The following is a 25,879-nucleotide window of genomic DNA, read 5'->3' on the forward strand; positions in this document are numbered from 1 at the left end:
ACCCAGTCTTATTAATAATGTTAAATTTGAAAAAAAAAATAATAAAAGCTAAAAACTCCCAAGAAAATTGATCCAACAATTTGATAGAAATATCAATGAATATTAGCTACAATTCCTTTTTCCACATATATATGTATCCGTGAAGTGTTTGTTTGATAGCCTGAGTCTCTGAAGGGTGTTCCTGATGCCTGACCAGCTCCTGAGAGTTAGAGCACTGTTCATAACCCATAGGAAGCCACATGGATACTGTAGCTGCTTTTTCACATGCGGGAATTTAACATTGTTCTTACAGAGTGGTGCTGACAAAGTTTACATTTAGGATGAGAAAATTAATTGATTCATTAAAAAGTTTTAAAGTCATGTGTAGTGAAGGAGAAATAGAAAGCATGGTTTCACAATCAAGTCTATTTAGGATAAATCCTAGTGTTGTGTTCTGGCACCAGCAGTTTCTGGTTCTACCAGCTTGGGTGGGTGGCTGTTTATAGAAAAGTATATAAGTATACATACATATATTTATATGTTTGCTTACAAATGTGACCTGTAATTGGTGTTCAGTAGCTGTTAGTTTCCTCAATATTGATATAAGTGGATATACATTTTTCCAAATTTGAGTCTCATTACTAAGCATAACTTATCATGGTGCTTGTGCCCAATGTCACTGGATTCGACTCTTTCAGCTGGAATTGTGAAGATCCCTCCACAAGCCTCTTCTCCTCCCACTGTTTGTACCTGAAGGGCCAATCCGGAGGCAACTGGCTCTCCAGTGCTCTTCAGGCATTGTAAGGGCCAGGGAAGCCGGAGTGGAAGTGACCACCTTGCTGCACACATCATTCCCTGCCTCTCCTTCTCTGCCCACCCAGCATCTTTTGTCTCCCCAGAAATGTGAAGGCTGAAGGCTGTTTTGAGGGGGAAGTGAGGGATGGAAATAGTCTTCTGCCCTCCAGATCTAGAAGCCCCAGTCATCCTGCAGTGCTTCAAGTAACATTCGTTCTTACTGTGTGTCCAGCAACAGTAGCCTGAGGCTGCGAGGACCTCCAAGACAGGCCCGGTCCTCAAAGTGGCTGGAGTTCCTTGGAAACAGGTAAACCAGCAGGGGCAAAGCAGGGAAACTCCCTCCAGCCAGCAGTTCAGGAGCTACGAGCCCGGGGAACTGCTAGTCCTTGCATCACGTCTGATCCCGAGGATGGGCTGAACAATGGCCATTGGCTTCTAAAGATTATGAAACTCATGGTTTTAAAAAATTAGACAAAATGTCTCAAAAATGCACTTCACTATGAAAAAACAGCCAGGCGGACTAAAAACACCAAAGGAAATAAATAGCCCCACATCTACTTGTCACTCTAAAGCCAACATAAATTCTTAAAATTGTTCCTTAAAATGGAAGATGTGCTTAATTCCTATTTCAAACCCAAAACAAAACAAAAACCTGTAAAAAAATGTATGGGGGCTTCAAAATTGAGAAAAAAGTAGAATAGTTTCCAAAAGTTTAGTTTTAAAAAGGAAGAAACCCATGATCTCTGTGAGTATTAAAACCTAATATTACTAGTGACTGAGAATAGATATGATGATAATATTCTCAAATTCAGTCTGCGATCACAAAACTTAACCCTCAATTTACCATTGTTTTCAATTAGAAATAGTGATGGGTGGTCAATCAAGAAATAACAAAGAATAGAAAGTCGATTTTTCCCATTGAAGTGGGGACAGCATAGGAAAGTACACGTGCAAAACCACAGCAGTTTGACAACTGACTTGGCAGCGATGCCAGGGGGAGAGCTGAGGAGACATGAAAAGGAAAGAGTAGCCTATCAATTGCCAGATCTTCACATTGTATGTGTACTTAGAAAAAAACAGACATTTGGTGATGTTCTAAACCAAAGGTGACATAAAATAGCACAGTATTTGGTTCAGGGTGTGAGCGTCTGAGGCCTCCCCGAGGCCCCGCTCTGCCTGCGCCCCCTTGCCCGCCACCTGGTTGGGGCCTGGCACTGCCAGGCCCACAGTTTGGGGCTGTTCTTTACTTCCAAGCTGAAGATGGTTTATGAGAATGGAATAATTTTGAATGTATATTTGTTTTGTAGTTTTCAGCCTTTCAATTGTTTCCTCACCGCGGATAAAAGCTGTGGGCACAGTGGCTCCCACATCCGACCAGAGGGCAGGTTCTCATGCCCAGATTCAGAAGACGTGCAGCTTTGCTCTACTTTGTAATTGAGCTAATTGGGTCACATCCCCACTGACAATCAGACTCTGATGATGTATTTCTGTTTTCATAGATGAAAGAAGTGAGGCGCTGTCCATGAATTAACCATGATCCCAGAAAAGCAGGAAAACACTAAAGTTTTTGCAACAGACATCTTAATGTCCTAGGACCTGGAGCCACGCTGGAGCTGGACCTATCTATGGCCTAAATATGTGTGGATGAGCACTCAACAGCTAGTAAGCTACCCCCAATCTGGACACAGAAAAATGGCAGACAAGATTACCAGTGACCATGGTCACATCTCGGGTTCATTTATCTGGAGAAAAAGATGTCCTACCCAGATGCTGTCTTCTTGCTGGTACTGTTTCCAGTTGTGCCCCGTGTCACTGAACAGGAGGCTGTAGCTCGTCACCCAGTCAGAGCTCCCGTATCTCCCCTGCGTGGCCACTGCGGTGACCTCCACTCTGCCCCCCAGGTCCATCTGGAGCCACTGCTGAGCGTTGGAATCTTCCGGGGACCACCCGCCAGCTCCTGCAAGAGGATCAGATACAGAGAGGAGGTGACATCTCACATCTCAGGACTTTGATTCTCAAAGAGAAATGAAACCGTGTTCAACTAGGACATCTTTACCCAAAACATATTCTGGCTCTGAGCTTAATCACCTGGTGATTTCTTCACCTGGCTGACAGCCTCATGGTTGCTTTCATGGACTAAGATTTACTTCCAATGCTGTTCCCTCTATGATTCTTTCTCCCTGTCTTCAGTCATCACCATTTCCATCTCCTGCATTCCTAGTGGATTTTTTTTTACAACCTTTAACATGTCTTACGTCCTCTGCTTCACTAATATCCCCTTCCTTCCTTCCTTCCTTCCTTCCTTCCTTCCTTCCTTCCTTCCTTCCTTCCTTCTTTCCTCTCATTTTCCTTTTAGCCCCCTTTTTCCTTTCTCTGCTCATTTCTCTCAAAAGGCATCCTTTTTGGAGACCAGTGTTTTGCTGTGGGAAAATCAGTGACTATGCCTCTGAGAGGTTTGTACTCATTCGTCCACCAGAAGCACGCTGGGTGCTGAGGAGAGAGGCCTGCGGAGGCAAATGAGCAAAGGGTTGGGGAAGGAAGGGCTACAAGAGGAGAACACAGGTGCAGTAGGAGCACAGAAGACAGACGGACCCAGGAGATCGGAAGCCCAAGGACAGCGATGTGGAGCTGCAGCCTGAAGGAGGTATGGCTGCTTTCCGGGCAGACGAGGCAGGACAAGGACACGTTGGAGAGATCAGCCGGAGCCAGCGAGCAGCTGCACACACCTCAGAGACAGGGAGAGTGCCACACTCCTGGGCCTGCATGTGACTCGGGGTGCTGGACATGCAGGGACAGACTAACAAACACCGTTGGGCCCCCAAATTTCCATATTTGACACACTGGACTTTTGCAGAAAATCAGTATTAGCTCTTGCTTAGTTGGGACACCTGTGGCCTAAGGTTTCTGTTTTTATGTCACATAGAAATAAGTAGGTAACATCCCTTTGTACTGACCCCAGAGTTTACAAAACTTCAGAACACTGAGCTGGAGCGACTGCACGATGCCCCATGCCACGAGTGGGCGTGGGGGTGGGAGCAGCCCTTCTAGCACCTTCCTTGGGGCATCAGGCACGGGAGCTAACTGGATTTTTATTCAGCGGGGATAGTAATAAATGCCATTTATTTCAGATTGTCAGTGTCACTGACAATCATTTTAGTGATGCCACAGTCTACTTTCCGGCTCTCTTCGGATGAGTCAATTGGACTTCTCCTTGGTAACAGAAGTCTGAGCCTGGCTCTAAAATCAACAGAAACATATCCTCGGGTAAGGATTAAAAAAAGAGAAGAAAAGATGTGAGTGGAAGGAAGGTGTGCCACGTGCAGGCCATCAGCCTGGCCCCATCGCCTCTCCTCCCACGGCTGAGGGACACGGTTGCCAGCAAGGTCCTGGGTGATGGCAGAGCCTCAGCACGCGGAGGAGAGCATCTGCTACCTGCACACCCGCCCTCCCCCAGGACGCGGGTGAGAACTCAAAGCTATCACGTCTGTGCCGTTGCACACGGGAACCCATGTGCTGCTGCGGGTCAGCCTCCCCCAACACACAGACAACACATACCCTGCGGAGTGGCAGCATAATCCCCATAACATGGGTGAGGAGCCTGAGGCCCAGCAAGTTTAGAACACCTGGCTCTCAGGATTCAAGCAGAGCTATTTGAGACTAATATGTAATAGGAAAAAGAATTAAAAAAAAAAAGGTTTCTTAAAAAAAAAAACCCCAGAAAATTGATAAGGATGAAAGGCAATGGGAAGAGGCATTTAAGGAGCCAGATCCCCCAGCTCTGTCTTAACCTCCATGGGCATGGTCTCCAATCAACACCACCAACTTCTCAAAATTGTCAGGGAATATTGAGAGGATTTCACACTTGCAAGAAATCTAAAATTACCCTAAAGCTCCTCATTATTTCTACTTCATCTCTCCATTTCAAGAGGTCTTTCTTCTTAGGCAAAAAAGCAAAGTTGTATAAAATACATGATATTAACAGTATTAAAACATGACAGATAAAAATCTGTATGGTGAGTTCTTCTGAGCGGTGAAAGTGCTCCTTCCAAATGACTTATCTGCTTTTTGCACATAACATATTTTCTACTATCACCGTGCCTCCCTTTTATAAACTGAGGTCTCATTAGCCATATCTATATGGTTTATTGCACAAAGAGTATATGTAGCAATTGGACAGCTGGTGGTATGATATAGGGCTTATGGCTTTTGTGAGACTCCGCAAACTTTAACTATTTTCCTTTCACCCCCAATAATCCAGAGTGAGGCTTCCTAGCTATCCTTTAGAGTGTTTTCCTTCATTTATTCTAATCATTTTTCTCATAGGCATGTATTATAAGACTTATGTTGAGGATGACACAAACAAAAAATGACAAGGAATTCACCCCACCACCTTCGAAGCATAAAATCACAAAAGGCTGACCAAAAACAAACAAACACAGGGAGAATTGTTACTAAAACAAAGATTTCTTCAAATTTGTCTAAAGAAAAAAATCACATCTCCCTTTTGCCCACAGTAAAAACCTTAGTTTATTAATCCCCCTGAAATTAACCAGATGGAGTTGTTGCTGTTAGCATCCCTCAACACATCAAGGATTATCCAAACCCAGGAGCCTCAGCCTATGCGCTTTTTCTTTTCTTTTTAATTTTTCTTATTGTTTAAGTTATTACATATGTGTCCTTATCCCCACATTACCACCCATCCCCCCACTCATGCCCCCTTGTGTCTGTGTCCGTTGGTTAGGCCTATATGCATGCATACACGTCCTTTGGTTGATTTCTCCCGCTTACCCCCACCCTCCCCTACTTTCCCTCTGAGGTCTGATTGATGCTTCTCTGTCTCTGGATCTGTTTTTGTTCATCAGTTTATGTTGTTCACTGTATTCCATAAATGAGTGAGATCATGTGATATTTACCTTTCTCTGACTGGCTTATTTAGCGTAGCATGATGCTTTCCAGGTCCATCACCTATGCTCTTAAACTGCGGAACACTCTGCGAGATAACTGCCAAGGACCTCCCTTCCCCCTGCTGTTGAAGGTGCTCCCTGCACCACAGCTAATGGGCCAGATGCCCAGGGTAGCCATGGTTGCCATGGCAAATACTTTCTTCCTTCTACAGAACAATAAACATGCTTTTAAAAAGGATGAGAGTAGCCTGAAGGTACTGTTTACAGTTGCTCTGAGGACACACCAGACCCATGCTAGCTTTCTGTTTCTAAATTACTCTCTAAATTGGGGGTGTAACATACGCACAGATACCTGTGTTTGGCAAGTTAAAGGCGTTAACTAAGGCAGTGCTGGCGTAATTGTGGCTGTGATGTCAGTGATTATTAACTACAATTCCCATAAACCCTGTGGTTTAAATTTAGAGGAATTTAATGGAAATTTAAAGAATCATTTTAATTTGAAAGAAAAATAACCTCAGCTTAGATTTTTGCAGCATAGAGTTTTTTAATAATTTTCAAACGTGGGATATTGAATGATTTGGAGGCTTTATCTAGTGCATCGTTACCACACCCCAAGCCTCCAGGTTTCCATTCTACATTATTAGCCTTTCGGGGAAAAGATGGTAAAAGGAAATGTTGAACTAAAAATGAGGAGACCTGGATCCGGGCACAGCTGCTCTCCAGAGAGTAGATCAAATGAGAGATTCTCAAATGGCTCAACCAACAGCAACACCTACAGAGCTTGTAAAGGCCACACCTGCAAACTCCTTGATCTGACCCTTGATAAATGGCTTGGGAACCTAACCTGAGAACCTGAATTTTTAGAAAAGTGCTCAGGACATGCCAGGTGGTTTGGGAAAAACAAGACGAGAGAGCTTCTGGGGTGTCAGCTCTAATATTTGACTGATAAGCATCTCATTATTTATGTGTTTAATGGTCTAAATTAATTAAAGATACATCATGCTTTTGATTAATAAAAACAAAAATAACAATATGAAGTCTGAAAGGTTAACATGGTGGTGTGTGTGGGCAGGCTAAATAGGCATCTCCGATGGTGAATAAAGAAAAAAATTGACTTCATTTAAGGGAAGGGGATGGAGGATAGGATGCCCAAGGAAAGGCTGCACACCACTGAGCCAAGGGGGCATGGGGTCGATGCTGGCATCCCCCAGGAGCTGGAGTTTCACCCTATGCACAGTCACTGGCAGGAAGCTCTTGTCGGTGGGTCTGGGGGCTGAGCTGGGCTGGGAATGCAGATGGAATGCAGGTGTGCAACCAGGCGCCTTCAGGAGTTTCCATTCCTTACGTGGTCTGTCTCCTGGTAGCCAGTGAGTCTTTCCTGGTCTTTTGTTCTCCTGTGGCGGGAAGCTTACAGATGGCCATTAAGGCTTTATTGCCCTACAGTCCTAACATTTCACTCCTCTTTCTCTTTGTTATTAATTATTCTTAATTTTTAACATACACATCTGTTCCTATAGCAGCCTGAAATTGTCACCCATATATTATTTCATAGGACTCAAACCAATCCACTTCAGGGAGCTACTCTAATCCTGAGCAGGGCAATTGGCAATACCTGATCCCAATGCAGATGACTCTCTTGACATAGTTTGGCTATAGTCATCTTTAGGGTATGGTTCACTTTTTATTTTTCCCACAGATTGGGGGTGGTATGCTGAGTGGAGTTTTTAGACTCAAGGCTGAGGACACCTGTTGAATGACTTGTATGATAAAAGCTGGTCCTGAGGCAGCCACTGCATCACTTGTCTGGTTTTGCTGTTTTTCTGGACCCAGAGCTGAAATACAACTGAGGCCTACATATTATCTTTAGGGAGGAAAAGTTTAGGGGATCTAAACCACTTGATTTGATGATATGAAAAATCAAGAGTCCAAATTGCTTGACTAGTTTTATGGTAGGGACAAAGAAGCTGAGCCACCTGGCTTCCATTGGGTTTGCCTGCAATACCTGCAGACTTGGGTAAATTCCTCGTGTTCTTGAGGTCCCCAGTGATATCTCGAAGTTCCTTCCTTGCCATCTCTCAGGAAAGCAACCTTTGGTCTTGGAAAGACTACCATAAACCACATGATCACGCAAGATACCAGGCTTTCTCCATGGGGATCTTATTGACTTCTTAAGGCTTTCTGGTACAGTCACAGGCAGGCGTGTCTCTCTCAGATATGGCATTCCAGTCAAAGTCTTGGTTAATAAAACCACAATTGGAAACTGGTTTTATTGAATTCATGCTAAGAAACATATTGCCATTACTTATTCATTACAAATTGACAAATTCTGGAGAGATCAGGAAAGGAGAAAAATATAAAAGCTTCCACATTGCTTATGAAGCTATAATTTACCAAATTGTACCAGGGAAATAAAAACAAGCTTTCTTGTATCTGGAAGACATGAAGATTTCCATATAACTAATCTTTTGTTTGTCCTTAAGGTTTGCCACTATTTTATGTTTTCAGTCACTCTTTAGAGGTCTATAAATTTTTACTTACTTTAAAAAGATGACCTGCTTAGAAAGCTATAATTTAGAGTAAGTTGGAGGCCCTGTTATGAATCTTTTCAAAGACTTAACTAACACATTTGCAAATGAATCAGAGCAAAACAATGATGGTCTGTAAATGACAAACTTAAATTATATGATTATAGACTTGGCCATAAAACAATTGACAAAGAACCTTGCTTTTCTGTAAGATATAACATTTCAAGATGATAATTTCTTAGTAAATAATAATTATTTTGGAATGACATAAAAAACAATATAAAGTTTATATTTTAGATTCAATGTAGAATTTTAAAATACATATAAAGAACAAACAATATGCAAAATTTTAAAATGTTGCACCTAGCTCATTGGAAGTGTCTATTGCCAGATGCCTCCCATAGGGAACTCTTACTCTAAGCTTGTCCAGTGTCACTGACAAGATATCTGTTACTTCTGAGAACTTCCTATTTAAACTTGGCTCTGAATATTTGCAAGTTCTTTCCTAGAGGAGACTGGAATTTCTAAAATATTCATTTTAATAAAAATATGTGTATTTTTATTTGGCAAAGCTTTTTCCATGTAATTTCCCAAGCATATTAAATAGGCCTAATTAGTTTAAAAACTTAGGAGGGAGAATGAATCCTTGAGGTAGTACAGGACCCATTGGGATAACTCAAAATCATTTCTCTATTAAAAAATGTCTTCTGAAATTTAAACTTTGGGAAGGCTATCAAAAATATTTAACCAAAAAATTATATTATAACACTTGTAAATCTAGGTAAAACAAATATATAGCTTTATGGTCATAACTTTAAAGGATGTTAATTAAATTTACACCAATTTCAATATTAAATATTTTGTCTAGACCAGTGGTCGGCAAACTCATTAGTCAACAGAGCCAAATATCAACAGTACAATGACTGAAATTTCTTTTGAGAGTCAAATTTTTAAAACTTAAACTATATAGGTAGGTACATTGTTATTAATTTAATTAGGGTACTCCTAAGGTTTAGGAAGAGCCACACTCAAGGGGCCAAAGAGCCGTATGTGGCTCGCGAGCCGCAGTTTGCCGACCACGGGTCTAGACCATAGGATTCTATTTAATTTATATAACTATTTAGTTTCTGAACCACAATAAAACATTATACCCTAGTGGTGCCACCTAAAGGCAGAAAACACATTACATTTAACATATAGACACATACATGAAGACTATACACATGATTTAAATACAACTTCAATAACTTCAAATTCACTTTGTATGCCTTAGCTGGTTTAGCTCAGTGGATAGTGTGTCAGCCTGCGGACTGAAGGGTCCCAGATTCAGTTCCAGTCAAGGGCACATGCCTGGGCTGCGGGCTCAATCCCCAGTAGGAGGAATTCAGGAGGCAGCTGATCAATGATTCTTACTTATCATTGGTGTTTTTATCTCTCTCTCACTCTCCCTTCCTCTCTGAAATATATATAGAGAGAGAGGAAGGGAGAGTGAGAGAGAGATAGAAACACTAAACTGACACATTCTTTCCTTTAATTATATTATCCAGAGGCTTAGAAAGGCATGACTAAAAGTGAGGTTGTGAAATGGTAGCCCCATTTCCCTAGTGAGTGATCAATCAGATTTTGGGAGAAAGAGGCCTTGGTGAGTGATCAGACCAGAGCACGCAGTCCCTGTGTCTAATAAAAAATGTGGGCTTACCTTTCACATCAAGGGTCACCCTTAGCTCTGTCCCTTCATAGATGATGTTCTTGGTGGGGGCTGACTGGAACATTGGGCCCCGTCAGTTCGAGGCCATTGTGTGGCTGGGTTTTGATCCAGGGGCTCTCATTCCCTGAGACAGTCCACATTCCAGTGGCCAAACTTGTGACAAAGGTGGCACAACGCTTGAGGTGACATATGGCTTAGAGCTGTTTCTACGGGATGGTTTTCTTGCTCTTTCTCTGCCCTTTAAAAACACTGAAAGTTATTTCTACCCGTTGCTCAGTGGGGTCTGGTGTACTAAGGCTAGTTTTTATAATTTTTTTTAATGTCTGGAGCTGTTTATTGGATAAAATGTATCCCCACAGTGCTGGACCCTTAACAGACTCAAAGAATTCCTTTAAGAGGGCTTTTTATTTATGACTTTCCTTAGAGATAACATGCTAAGAATATCCACAGGGAAGGGCTGCACAGCACCAAGCCAAGGGATCACTCACTGTCAGGAAGGTCTCGGGCTGAGCTGGGCTGGGAATGCAGAGGTTTGGGTGGTAATGGATTCTGCTTCTGAAGGAGCAGGACTGTTAAGTAAATGTTTGCACTTTTGGAGTAAAGAGAGGGCTAAACAGCAGCTAATTTGGGGGGAGGGGGGGAGAAGGCAAAACCAGGCGTTTCTTGTGGCTTTAGGGGCCTGAGGGTGGTGGCATAAAGGATGCAGCAGGAGAAGCAGAACTCTGGGTGGCGGTGGAGCTCAAAGAAGGCCTGAACACAGGGAATCTTGGGCCATTTACCTAGGTGGCAGCAGTATAAATTCAATTGGAAAATGGTGTTATGATTAAGGGTGCCATTCTGGGGCCAAATCTCCCGATTGTCTAATTTATATTGTGGCCATGCTGTATTGCAATACAAAATGAGGCATTTAGATCTAATTTTGTCTCATAAATTGAGGGCCTGACAATCCTTTAAAAGGCAGACCAGAGGTGAGTCCTTGGGCGGGGTCAAGGTTGAATAGTCCCTGGTCTTACTATAATAAGGGCAATTGCAGGAGAGAGAGTCACCTAGTGAGAGGGAGAAACCGAGGGCCTGCATCCCAGCCTGGCTCCTGCCCTTCTTCCCTGTGCTGAGGCTTATTCTAGGGGGCATCCCCCAGTGCCTAAGAAAGGCTCAGTTCGGGACCCAGAGTACCCCAGTGGCTAGGGATAAAGAGGGGTGTCCCAGCTATTCATACCCTAGTAAACTGCTGGTCAGACCCAGCGCTGGGATTCCTAGTGCCTTGTGTGACATGACCAGACTACAAATGAGTTTTCTGACCCTAAACACTGGAATTGGCAATGCTGAGACACACAATCCCCAAAATAAAACCCTATAGGGTGTTTGGGGCCGGGGTTTGGGTGAGTGTGTGCTTTTTCGTAGCGTGTCTCAGTTGCTTGGATGTTTGTTTGCGACCTGAGCTGCCTAGTACAATCTTGCCCATTCCAAGCCAGTTTATCCGGTCATGGGAGCTTCTAGTGGCAACGGCCCTAGTGGCTTTAAGTGGCTGACCAGCGCCCAAAAGTGGTGGCCCCATGGGGAGCTGAGAGTCTAGGTCCCTACTGCCCTCTTCCTAAAATGAAGTGACTCACTTGTTAGTAGGAATCAGGAGGTCCTGTCACCACTAGGGAGTGCAGAAGGCCATGTTGGACTCTAGGGGTCAGGGTGGGGGGAGGGAAGAAAAGGGCTTCCCTTCTGGATATCCCTGTACAGACCACTAAAATGAAAGGTGAACATGATGGTGTGTGCAGGCAGGTTAAACAGGCATATCAGACGGTGGATAAAGAAAAAATGACTACTTAAGGGAAGGTGTTGAGGGATGGCATATCCACAGGGAAGGGCTGCACAGCACCAAGCCAAGGGGTCCTCACTGTCAGGAAGGTCTCGGGCTGAGCTGGGCTGGGAATGCGGAGGGAATGCAGGTGTGTGATCAGGTGCCCTCAGGACAGTTTCCATTCCTTGTATGGTCTGATTTCTGGTGCCCAGTGAGTTTTTCCTGGACTTTTGTCCTCCTGTGGCTGGAAGCTTACAAATGGTCATTAAGGATTGTATTTCTCTACAGTCGTAACAAAATTGTTTCTGACCCCCAACCCCAACATGGATGGATTCTTAATGTCAGAATCACAATTGCCAAGCAGATAGGAAATTTGTGAATTCAGAAATAGCCATCTTTCCTCTTGCTTGGACAGTTCTTCTCACGCTCAGTGAGCCCTTGGCTCCATTTCACCATCTCCTTCCCAGAGCTCTTGAGAGTCCATTCCTTCACCCCCTTAGCTAACGGTCTTTTCTCAGTGCCCAGCACTGCCCTAAGCACGTGACCAGCATCAGCTCATTCATCACCACAGTAGCTCTGCATGGGAGGTTTTATCACCAACCATTTCACAGGTGGGGAAACTGAGGCCAGAAGGATTGGGTAGCTTTTCCTAAGATCACTAAGTAGGAGGTGGTAGAGCAGGGGATTCAAATGCAGAAAACGGGGACCCAGGAAGCCAAAATCCTAACCACTCACCCACACAGCCTCTGAGCAGCAAGGACGGGCACTGTCCTCTACTCCTCCTTCTTCCGCCTCTCAGCAGTTCTCACTAGAATCACAGTTCACATGGAAAACTTGTTGCATCTCACTTGGTTCTCATAGCAGTCAGCAAGAGTATTTTTAATTTCAATTTACCAGAGAACCCAGCAGCCACGAAGGGCCAACCTGCTCATCCCGGTTATATGGTGAGACACTGCTCTGCAACCCAGTTCTTCTAAGCTCTTGTCCCCTGGAGTTTATATCAGAAACAAGGTCTTGAGCAAGCAGAACATTACTCAGATGGAGAATTCTAAGAAAGGCTTAACGACAAGAGGCCCAGCTCAGTTCTCTGCTCGGCCCCCTTCACCACAACACTTATTCCCAACTTCACGTGCTAAGGCAAGCTCTAAGCATGAAACAAAATAACTGGTCGAAGATGCAGAAATTCCTTTTCTACACGTATTTCCACTTCTGACTCAGAAAGGGAAATGATAATTGATTGATGTCACACACAGGAAATGGGCACAAAATGGATCACATGCCAGTCTCTGCTAAGTGATATTTTACAACTATCATTCAAACCCAGAGTCCATTTAGTACCAGACCAAAGGAAGCTACGAGCCACAGCTAACACTTTCACATCTAACCTGTTCGGAGTACACTTTTGAAACCCCTAAAACAAACACTTTAGGGCAATGGTCAGCAAACTGTGGCTCGGCAAACTGCGGCTCGCGAGCCACATGCGGCTCTTTGTCCCCTTGAGTGTGGCTCTTCCACAAAATACTGACTTCTGCGCATGGGCCATGAAGTTTCAATCGCACTGTATGTGTGCGCCTGCACGTGGTATTTTGTGGTATTTTGTGGAAGAGCCACACTCAAGGGGCCAAAGAGCCGCATGTGGCTCGCGAGCTGCAGTTTGCCAACCACGGCCCTAGGGGACAGGTTTCCCAGGCCTGTGCCTCCCCTGATTACACAAGCCCCAACAGCTTCAAGGCATTCTCACACGTGACTAGGATGCTAGGCTGAATTACAAGCTGCACCTTTAATTATTAAACAGTGGTGCCTCTGTAAGCAAAGGCTTGAGATGTTTCAGGCACAAACTACCTTGTGATGTTTGAGAGGCTCCTCATACATATTTGATGTGTACAGTGTGGGTAAGAGTGATAACCCTCACAAGCTTGTAGGGCTCAGGGGGCTCCTTGCACTTCTGCTCAGAGCATTCTGATCATCATCAGTAGGAGGCCCTGTGGCCGGGAAGGATTGCTGAGTCTGAGGAGTTGCTGACTGGCACCCAGCGTTCTCCTTCTGCTCCTGGGCAGGTGCAGCGGGACCTGGGCACTGCAGGCTGGGCCTGGCCCGGGCTCCCTCACCTCCACCTGCACACTTATTCTGGGACTCAGGAGTCTCCTGAGGAAAAGGAAAGTGGGAATTTGACCACATGCCCTGTGAGTTTCAAAAAAAGATAAAAATCGATAGGAAAATTTGGAATGGCCGTACTTGAGGCCAGTTTGCAGGAGTGGACAAAGGAGCTCATATGAGGAGGTTCCTGTAAGGGAGGGGAAAGTTTGAGTCTGACTCCAGAACAACAAAGGGGTGTGGCTCTCCGGCTGAGACTTGGTTTGGATCCCATAGGTCAACTTTGAGACGTGAATTCGCATATAAATGGTTCACTTGGGAATTGACCTCAGGAAGTCAGGTGATGAGACAGGGGGAAAAAAGCCAATCCAGGGAGCATCAGCCTGCCAGCCATTCCACAGGGGGCATAGTCCTAAGGTGTAGGATGCGCTTTAGGGCTACGCCAGAGCTGGAGGAAATGGGTTTTTCATGCAACAACTCTGTCAGGCATGGATTGAGCGCTCACACACAAAGAGAAAGCCCTTGGACAGGTAGTGCAGGACTGAGCTATTGGGGTGGAAGCATAGTCGTTCTGTTGGGGTGTTCTCAGGCCTCCACTCAGGTCCGCTTTAGAGGGTGGCTTTATCTCCCAGCTGTGGGTGTGGCTGGCAAGTGGCACAGTCTGTGCCTCCTCCAGAGCTTTGCTCCTGGCCAAACAGAAGCCTACCTGCCTGGGAAGCTGCCCTCCTGTCCCTGCCCAGCCACAGTCTCAAGGCATGACTGGTATCTATGCTGCAACCTGTGTCCAGAATGTCCTTTTGGGATCTGAAGGAAGGTAGACTTTAGCTGAGACCACATTTCCTGGCGGCTTCCCCCCTTCTTTCCTCTGGGTCTCCAGAGGACACAGCCCCACAAATACTTTGAACAGAAGTCCCATCGCTACTCAGCTTCTAAGGTGTCTTGCATTAAAATGAAGTCTGAGGGGTGTGCTCACCAACAGCCTCTGAGACAGTGTATGGACTCTCCTTGCTTACGGAGGAGCTGGGCCATCACTCTGAGGGTCTGGTGCACGCTTTTTGGATAGTTTTTCTGGGACAGCCTGCAACAAGAATCTTCCCTGTGAAGACTGGGCTTGCTACGGTGTTTCTGGATCAGACAAGATTATTTGGCTGCACATTTCATGGTGCAGAAGTTACCAGAAGTCAGGGAGGATATTAGGAGTGCACTGCATATGGAAAAATTGAGACTCCTGTTTCAAGAATGACATCTCAAATCCATGCCCTTTGCAGACCAAGGATTGATTCATATGTTCATAAAAGCACCAAGGCATTTTTATAAACATAGGTGAGAGTCACATGCATAACACTTGGAAGGCCTCTAGAACTATGCTGTTCAATATAGTAGCCACTAGGCCAGCCGTGGGCAAACTACGGCCTGCGGGCCAGATCTGGCCCGTTTGAAATGAATAAAACTAAAAAAAAAAGACCGTACCCTTTTATGTAATGATGTTTACTTTGAATTTATATTAGTTCACACAAGCACTCCATCCATGCTTTTGTTCCGGCCCTCCAGTCCAGTTTAAGAACCCATTGTGGCCCTCGAGTCAAAAAGTTTGCCCACCCCTGCACTAGGTTCATGTGCCTATTTAATTTAAAATTAATTTAACTTACGTTGAAAATTAAGTTCCTTGGTAGCTGTAGCCATATTTCAACAGCATGTGTAGCTGGAGGCTCCCCCATCAGCACGCACACCTGCAGAACGCCTGCAGCCTGCGGGGCCTGCTGCTGCCTGACGCTGCTCTAGAACCTCCCTGGGAAAGTGGGGAAGCGGGGCTCCATTCTAACTTGGCAAATCAATACAGTCTAACTCTACCCATCCCATCCGCTGCTCAGGCCTGGGGGAATTTTAGTGGATGATCTATTCCTGATTTAATGGATATATAATTATTGAATCCAATCCATGAATAAAACAGTGTAAAAGATTCAGCAGCAAGATAAGGCACTCTTCCTATTTTTAGTCATATAGAAAAAAGAAAAAAAAATTGGGCAATTTTGTTGGAAAGCTCGTGCCTGGTCTAAGTCTGGTGTTGCTTTCTACTCTGTGACTGTTAAAGTCATTTATCTACTTCTATAAAAATTATGTAGTTAGTGTCTACTTTATCAGGCTCAAGTAAGATAACATAAATTTCTTGCCTATGGGCACAAAATGCTTAAAGAGAAGTGTGTATGTGTTGCCCCCAAAGCTTCATCATATATTTTTACCCAAGAAAAAAACTCCAGCATCAGTCCAAACCCCATCAGGAAGTTACTTTTTTGACTGGAAGATGTACAACCTGACTATACAGAAGGCAGGAGATACAGCTGAAGGAAGAGAAGGAGGTGATCAGTCAGTAAGGTAACCCCTCCTCCCTTTGACTTGACAGGGCTCAGGGCGAAGTGACCTGAGGGAACCGCTGCTGCTGTGGATTGGAAGACCTGGGTGCTGTGGGTCCTGGTCCTGGGCCCTGAGTCCTGGGAAAGCATCATTGCTCTAAGCAGCAGTTCTCCAACTTTGGGGCATCACAATTACTTGGGAAGGTTGGGAAAATAGGGGTTTCTGGGATATTTTACTGGCGTTTCTGACTTAGGTAGTTGGGATACGCCCAGACAATCCGCGTTTTCTAAGGAGTTCCTAGGTGATGTCCATCCTACAGCAGTTCTGAGGAGCCCCCTTCAGACGCTTGAAGAGAAGCTGCACAGGCCGAGGCCATGCTTTCTTTCCTGGAACATTGTGTTCGGCAGAGGTGCTGGGCTGGGCAGGCATGTTAGCTCCAAAATGAAGTCAACATTGAGGACAGCATCGTGAACTTAATGCACCAGCTCTCATTCAAAAGGTTATTTCTAATCCTTTTTATAAAAATGAAAAATATGAGTCAGAAACAGAAAAAAATATCACCAAATAGTTAGCTTAATTAATTATTATAGAAATAGAAATATGTACATCTCTTAATCTCTGTGTGCCTAGTCTCAAAAATTTAATTTTTTCAAGCTAACGATTCTTTTTAAAACCAGTGAGTTTTTGTTCCTTGAACACATACTTGAGCTGGGAGAGCTATTTCAAGGACAATATCTTATTGCTCTGGTATTTTTGTGGAAGAGATTCTTTGGAAACAAGTCCTTAGCAAAACAAATAATAATGATGTGTTTATAAAGTCTGGGTTTTTATCAAACATGTATGTTGATTAGAAAAATAAATTCAAGTCATAAGCAACTGATGGTGTAGAATATAAGTATGGTAATCATAGCCTGAGACACTGAAAAGCAGTCCCAGGGAAGGGACCACCATGGGATGAGGAGCGTTCAAGCTGGATTCCTGGAGAAAGATGAGCTCTTGTCTATATCAACTCCTGTTTCTGGTTCCTTGGGGTTGGTTTTATGTCACCATTTCCACGGTATGATGGATGCAGTAATCCTGACCTCATCTCTACAATGCCATTCCCACTATGTCTTCAGTGAAAACCACTTTCTACATGAATTGAATGACTCAATGGAGTAGATCCTCTCAAACAACTGCAGGTTAGACAAAGCAAGGGAACTCACTCTGCACCATGCTATTCAAATACAGCCTGTTCGCTCCTGGCTCCACCCTATTGAATACAGGCGTAAACGGCCAGTCAGTAGACAAATATATGTCACTAATTATCCTTCCCTTACTTCCATTACTACATTTTTGGGTTACAATGATTTAAGTTAGATGAAGTGAACTGGAGAATAAGATCTTGCCTCTGCAAAGTATTAGGGATATCAATGGTGATTCACTGAGCAAGCATTTTAAAGAGAGCCCCTTAGGAAAAAATGTCAGTGTGGCCTGTCAAGGGAAGTGATTAGCTATCAGAAAAAAAAAAAAAAAAAAAGAAAGAAAGAAAGAAAAAGTAAGGCTTGAGTTGTGCAGACCTATCTATAACTTCTGTTATGCCAAATGTTGATGTTTAGAATTTTTAAGCATTATGTTACTAGTGGGCAAATGGATCTATATGTTTCCCCTTTCCTCTCTTAACATCATTTTGCTTTGCAATTACTCTGGCTGAATAGAAAGGGTTATCGCATTGGATTTGTCTTCTTTTGAGGCAGGAACTCAAGACTCATGTTCAATCTCAGATTTCTATTCTGCATCTCTTTCACACATAGCTCATGTATCTCTCTCACTGCTCCATAGCTGTCTTAGTAAGAGAAGAGACCCAGGTGTTATTTAAATATCCAGGTAAAGAAGCATTTTCTCCGTAAGCATATTAGGCCACAGTATGATTTTAGGGACACTGGGGAGGCAGAAGTGCCCATATCTGTCTTTCTCCCTTGATGCCTAAACACCCAAGCTTTGTTGTTAAAACACTAACAGTGCTAGTAGAAACACCAGCATTACCTGACGTGGGTGGCTATTATTCCAACAGCATTTTTACTCAGCTGAAGATCCAGGTCAATGTGAATGAAGATATTGTTCATATGGAGTAGAGAGAATTAAAGTCAAAGCCAAGTTTTACTGATAATTAGCTGAGTACCCTTAGCCCAGTGACTTGGCCTCTCTGAGTCTGCTTCCTCATCGTTACGAATGTGAATAACACCAACTACCTTAGAATACTAACATGATAAAAATGGAATTTACATTTCCAGTTTCTAGCACGGTTCCTTATTCATAATCCCTTAGCCATTTTTGCTTTTTATTTGTCAACAATAATATAAACAAGGGCACTTCAAAATGGAGCCCGAGCTGCCATGGCAGAGAAACTGCCTTGCACATCTTATGTCCAGAACCTTTGGGATGTCAAAACAGGCCAAAATAGCCTTTGGACTCCACGTAAAGTAACATTGTGCTCCAAATAACTGTTTCCAAAGATAATGAGAAAGCAGATATTAGGACTACTGGACTGAAAATTAAAAACGTTGTTTAGAATTAGCATCACTATTTTATGTCATCTTCCCCAATAGAAAGGCCTTCCTTCTATTGGTGTAATGGTTCCCTCTTTCCCATAGAGATCCTTTGCCTTTGTCTCCTAACACAAGTGCTATTGGGGTTTCTGCCTGAATCAGTGCTTCACAAGTAGCTATTTTTGATCACAAATAAATGCTTTTGCCTCTCAATTTGAAAGAGCTTTTATGTTTAGGTTAACACTTCCATCCTCTCCTACCCCTGAGATCCAGAGTAAAAACACAGTGTTAGTAAGAATTGACAGAGCAGGACTCAGGGATGCTCTAGAACAGTGCGTCTCAGATTTGAATCAGCAAATGCAGGTGTTGTTAAAGCTCAGCTTCTGATCCAGCAGATTTGAGGCAGAGGCCAAGCTCTGCATTCCTAACAAGCTCCCAGGCGATGCCCTGTTCCCACTCAGGGTCTGTGCTTCTAGGAGTAAGGGAACAGGACGTAGGCACAAGGCAGTGAAGGAAAGCACAGGACCAGCGCCTGCCTTCCGGGGGCAGCTAGGGCAGGACAGCATGAAGACAAGGTACTGGCGAGCCGGAAAGGGCCCTCTGGACACCTGGCTGTCATTTACACAGATTAGAGCCTATCCATGCCACGTCTGGCGCAATGGATCCCGATGGGAGACGTGCACTATTTTTGCAAGCGGGTGCTGGAGTGCTGCCTGTGAAGCTGGGTTCCCAGGATGGCCGCCTAGCTATCTGGAGCAAGTCCCTAGACATCTGATATCATGCTAATTGTGCGAACCCTGATTCCTGCAGTCCCAATCCACTCTTCACGGAGGGACGAATAATGGCAGGCTGAAAAGCAACTCCCAAAGACCTTCACGTGTCCTTGGCTATCTGCAACCAGTGCTGCCCTAGGGAGGAAAAGGTGTGCATGGATCTTTGCCAAAGGGAGGCGTGAGTTTTAAGCCTCTTCATTAGCCCATGAGCACAGGAAGCTGAAAATGCTTTGACACAAGAAATCAAATTCTCCATGGCAACCCAATTGTCATGCTAGAAACACATAATCTCAATTTACACAGGCAGCATCTCAAAAATATATTGAGTGTGGAAGACAAATTAGCATTTCAATGAACAAAAGGTAAACATAAGTGTTTGCAAAACTATATTTGAGGGGGTTGGGAAAGAAAAGTACAAACCTCTCCTCTCACGGGGCCAGAGATGACTGCTCCTATTTGCTTTTAATCATCTAAAGTAACTTAAAGCCTTCCTCTCACTTTCAGCAGGTCTAACCCACAGCTCCACGGCTTCCTGCTGGCAGAAAGTGCTTCTTGCAGCCAGCTGGCTTTGAGGCCCAGATCAAAAGCTTTCTTGCCACAAAACAAATCACATTTGACAAAGTCAGATCCCTGCTAAGCCACAACTATACAGATGGACCTGGCAAGCTACGTAAATGGTGATCTGCCATCTAGTTTAATCTATTTTGTATTTTCCCCCCAAAATAATTAGTTTTCTTTGTTGCTTTTCATTTCTTTGTGTGTGGATGAGATGGGGGTGGAAGGGTATGGAAGTGAGAGAACACAGATTCCACTGGTAGATCCCTCCCGTGGGTGAGAGAGCCGTGTGGAGGCTATGATAGTGGCTTTGCCCTCCAACATCCTCCTCGGTGGAAGGTGGCCCAGACCCTGCGCACCACAGCCCTGCCTCAGCTCACGGGCTGCTGCCCGGGTGCATTTCTCTCAGAAAGATGAGTTTGTCGCTGAGAGCTCATTAGACTTGCTTTAGTCAGACTCTGAGGGTTCACATCATCACACCTTTCCTATGTTCTTCTTTTCAACTTTTGATTGATCCCTACTTCTGCCAGGACACAGTTACCAGCTGTGCACATTTCTTCCTGGGAGTAGGTCAGAGGATGTGAGTACTTGAGCTCTGAGCACACACTTTAGATGTATGTCAAAGGTCTGCCTGGTTTTTGAAAGTTTGCATTACAACACTTTGATTTTACAAAAGAGCTGCATTAGTACCTGTTTATGCCAATGGAAATCAATTCAAGGAGGATTCTGCTTCACAACATTCATTAATGGTAATTGTTTCTTTATGCCATTTTTGGCTTATGGAAGATTTCATAGTAACACTGTGCTTTCGGGTGGCGGGGGAAACCTGTCTATGATCCCAGGGGATTCAGCAGCTAATTTTAAAAGGTGCAGGAAGTTCACCTTTGTGAAACCGCTCATCAGTGATGAGCTGCAAGGATGCCAGCGAGCACACTCCACTCAATCAAGAGGACTTAGTTTTATGGAGGCCAAGGGTTTTACAATTTGAATTCATCTTGGGTAGAATGCCAAGACATTCCTTAAAAAGTGCACAGAGGCTGGATGACAGATAGAAGCAGGAATTCATAAACTACAGTGATAAGTGAATGAATGGAGTGAATGAAAGAAAACTACCTGAAGCTTGGAAATCAAAAGAGAGTACAGTGTGAACATTCAATGTCATCCTGGGGCAATTTTTAACAAGTTCACACAATGATTATTTAAGTCTCCGTGAGAATGTATTTGTCATTTGGTTATGCTTCTCACTGGTTGATTATACATTAGAAATTTGAAGTTACATGTTAACTTAGGTTTGTTCACTAGAAAAGACATAATCCCCAAATTGTATTACCTTGTAAGACATTAGCAAGCTTTGGATCTACCTAGAATTGTTCTAATATCCATCGTTTTTCTCTCTGCAATGGAACTTTTTACCTATGACATAGAGATAACAATGACATCTGCATGGGGGTAGTTGTGAGGTGGAGTTAATATACTTTGAGGTTTTAGAATAGTGAGGGCTTGTCATAGTGCTAAGTAATATCAATCAATAGTCAATGGCACCCATGCAATAGCAACAGGACTCTTCAGCCTGGGGTATGGTAAGGAAGAAAACTTTATTCAGTGCACACAGCCCAACTGTGATAAGCTTGCAGCAGAGTAGCATGGTTGTGAGATGGCTCAAGAGTGCTACAGCTCACTTATGACTCAGCATAGCATGGCTATGGAACAGCACACTGTGGCGAGGCCTCAGGCAGGACGCTCTTCAGCGAGGCTCCTGTCCCATTAGACTTCTCGGCTCCTCTTCACTCCATAATACAGCTTTGATGTTTCAACTCAGCTGGGGAAACACAGCCCTCATTGTAATGGGAAAGTGCACTTCCGGAGCTACAGGGATTTGACTTATATAGAGAGAAGTCCCCGCCCCAACCCCTGATTGGTCTGACCTCATGCAAATAAAGACTCCAAATCCCCCCACTTTGATTGGTCCCAAAAGAACTGCCCTGATTGGTCAGAGTGGGGCCACTCTGTTTGGTCAATGAAGATGTCATTCTGCGGCAATTTTTAACAAGTTCACTCAACTTGTTAAATGGCAGTATAGCAGTACAACTTCAATTGATGGGGAAAGTCTCACTTCTGTTGGTTGAAACAGGATTCCAGGAACTCTTTTATAAGGGTTAGCTCAGACAGCAGGGACCCTGTGCAGGCAGACTGTGCAGTGCTGGTTTCTGACTGAAGTGCTGCTTGTGGGAGAGGCTGCTGTTTGGCAATGGCTGTTTGTAAATTGGAGCCCAGTTGGACATAAGGAGCCCTTCTTGGTAGAAATATTTTTTCTCTACGTCAACAGCGTATTTTTGTTCTGATATTTAGTTGTGTGCTGATGGACATACACTGGTAACAGAAAAATTATAAACTGCTAGGCACGCAATCCAACCGTTCAGGGAGAAGCTATCTTCTACACTAATAAAAGAGAAACATGGTAATTGGTGTACGACCGCTACCCGTCCCATTGGCTAATCAGCGATATATGCAAATTAACTGTCAGCCAAGATGGCGGCCGGCAGCCAGGCAGCTTGAAACTAACATGAGGCTTGCTTGCTTCAGTGACGGAGGACTCCAATGTTCCCTGCCTGACTTGCCGGCCTCTCAGCTGCAACTCTAAGCAACTATGTTGCAAATGTAGAAGGTAAACAAAACCCCAGAGACCTGCTTTACTCAGCCTGAAAACGGCCCTCAGCCCCTCAGCCAGACTGGCCAGGCACCCCAGTGGGGACCCCCACCCTGATCCAGGACATCCTTCAGGGCAAACCAGCCAGCCCCCACCCATGCACCAGGCCTCTATTCTATATAGTAAAAGGGAAATATGCCTCCCAGCACCGGGATCAGTGGAGCTGCGAGGCCTCCTGGCACCGGGATCAGCATGACAGGGGGGAGCACCCAAAACCCCCTGATCGCCCTGTGGCTCTGTGTGTGACAGGGTGCAGTGCCCTAACCCCCTGATCGGCCCTGCTCTGTGTGTGACAGGGGGCAGCGCCCCAACCCCCTGATCGGCCCTGCTCTGTGGGTGATAGAGGGCAGCGCCCCAACCTCCCCCGCCCCCCAGGGACCCTGCTCCATGTGTGGCAGTGGCGGCGCCCCAACCTCCTGATGGGCCCTGCTCTGTGAGTGACAGTGGGGAGCTCCTCAACCCCCTGATCCGCCCTGCTCTGTGTGTGACAGGGTACGGAGCCCCAACCCCCCTGATGGGCCCTGCTCTGTGCATGACAGGGGGCAGCGCCCCAAATCCCTGATCTGCCCTGCTCTGTGCATGACAGGGGGTGGCACCACAACTTCCCTATTGACCCTGCCTTGAGTGTGACAGGGGGCGGTGCCCCAACCCCCCAATTGGCCCTACCCTGAGCGTGACTGAGGGTGGCATTGCAACCTCCCAATCTGCCCTGCTCTGTGCATGACAGAGGATGGCGCCCCAACTCCCCAATTGGCCCTGCTCTGAGCCCGACCAGGGGCTGCACCTAGGGATTGGGCCTGCCCTCTGCCACCCGGGAGCAGGCCTAAGCAAGCAGGTCGTTATCTCCCGAGGGGTCCCAGACTGCGAGAGGGCACAGGCCGGGCTGAGGGACCCCCCTCTCCCCCCCGTGCACAAATTTTTGTGCACCGGGCCTCTAGTACTTGATAATAACTGTGTAGAGCAGGACTTCTTTAGCATCTGGCTGTGAGCTTGCAGTTTAAAACACTATATGGGGAATTCAAAATAAAAACAGGATGCTCTCTTAAATCTCCCTGTATATCTGCCAAGGAGCCCCAACTGGGAGCACAAGCACCCACAACCCAGATATGTGCCCTTGACCAGAAATCAAACCCATGACCCTAGGTTGTGTGTGCTTGCACTGTAACCACTGAGCCCACTGGCCACAGCCTGAGAGTATCCTAGATTTCAAACCATGTGTAATAGTTTACTCTTTGAGGTATGTTTGATGTCTTTCATCTTTAAAATAAAAAAGGAAGTTTTAAAGGAAGGAATGTAGAAAAGGAGTATTCATTTGATAGGACTATAATTACTTCTCAGCCATTTTAGTGGAGACAGAACATGTCTATTTTTAGAAAAAAAATTAATCATTGCTCTACATTGATATTTTCAATAAGAATAAAAGTTATATTTTTCTTAAATTTCTGAATTTTATATTTAGAAAACGTATAGACCAAATCTGTTCTTAATAACATTTACATAATTATTTTATTATATTATAAACTATGTATGTACATAGTCTATATATGTATTGTGTGTGTATATGTACACATATATCATTATATACATTTATATATGCCTATATTTGTATATTTATGTGTGTACATATTCTATTATATATGAATGTATATGAATATTCAGCCCTGTATGTATGCACATCTTTCTATATATAATTCTGACTCTATACATATCTAGCCACATGTATATGTATTCAACTTACCCTATATAACCTACCATATGTGTATGTTTATATATACATGCACATAATTTATATTGTATATATAACAAAATACTTATTATTAAGTTAGCTATTAACTGCATAGTAATTTGCATTACACATGTAAATGATTTTTAAAATTTTATTTTTTCAATTACAGTTTACATCAATATTATTCTATATTAGTTTCAGGTGTACAGTATAGTGGTCAGACTATCATATACTTTAAAGTGTTCCCCCTAATATTTCAGGTACCTACCTGGCGCCAGGCATTGATATTATGATTTCATTGACTACATTCCTTATGTTTTACCTTTTTCCTCTGTGTCCATTTTGTAACCACTAATCTGTACTTCCTAATCCCTTCACCTAGCTTCCACCCCCCCCCCCGCCCCCCCCCCCCGGCCAACATCAGTCTGTTCATAGCATCTATGAGTCAGCTTCCATTATGTTTGCTTGTTTGTCTTTAGAATCCACATATAAGTGAAATCATATGGTATTTGCCATTTTTTCCTGACTTATTTCACTAAGCATAATACCTCTAGCTCCATCCACCCTGTTGCAAATGGTAAAATTTCATTTCTTTTTATGGCTAAGTAATACATCACTGTATACATATACCACCACTTTTTTAACCACTTGTCTATTGATGGCACCTGGATTTCTTCCATATTTTAGCTATTGTAAATAACACTGCAATAAACATAAGGTGCACATATCCCTTCAAATTAGTGTTTTGGGTCTCTTCATATATATACCTAGAAGTGAAATCACTGGGTCACAGTCAGTTTCGTTTTTTTTTATTTTTTGAGGACCTTCCATAAGATCTCATTGTGGTTTTAATTTGCATTCTCAGATGATTAGTTATGTTGAGCAGCTTTTCATACATTTATTGGCCAGCTGCATGTACTCTTCGGATAAGTAACTTGCAGTTCCTCAGTTCTATGTCCATTTTTTAATTGGATGTGTGTGTGTGTGTGTGTGTGTGTGTGTGTGTGTGTGTGTTGAGTTGCATGAGTTCTTTATAAATTTTGGGTAACAACTGATTGAATGTATTATTGGTGAATATTTTGTTCCATCCAGTAAGTTATCTTCCAGTTTTGTTGATGGTTTCCTTTGTTGTGCAAAAACTTTTTAGGTTGATGTTGATCCCATTTGCTTATTTTTTATTTGTTTCCCTTGTCAGAGGAAATATATTAGAAAAAAATATTGCTAAGAGAAAAATATGAGAGATTTTTACTGCCTATGGATTTTTTTTAGGAATTTTATGATTTTTGAGTCTTAGATTTAAGTTTGTAATCCATTTTGAGTTTATTCTTGTGTGCTTGTTGTAAGAAGGTGGTTTAGTTTTATTTTTTTGCGTGTGTCTGTCCAATTTTCTCCACACCATTTATTAAATATATTATCTTTACTCCATTGTATGTTCTTGTCT

At 43.9% G+C, this 25,879-nt stretch overlaps 1 protein-coding gene across 1 annotated transcript in view; it reads right to left on the reverse strand.

The window, feature by feature from the left end:
* CNTNAP5 (contactin associated protein family member 5) overlaps nt 1–25,879 on the reverse strand; it is an 865,111-nt gene that overhangs the window by 654,363 nt on the left and 184,869 nt on the right. The window contains 1 exon segment of the mRNA XM_081095918.1: nt 2,538–2,731. Within this exon segment, the coding sequence (XP_080952044.1) occupies nt 2,538–2,731 (194 nt within the window).

The sequence above is a fragment of the Myotis nattereri genome, assembly GCF_964212035.1.
Source record: "Myotis nattereri genome assembly, chromosome: 7".
Classification (NCBI taxonomy): domain Eukaryota; kingdom Metazoa; phylum Chordata; class Mammalia; order Chiroptera; family Vespertilionidae; genus Myotis; species Myotis nattereri.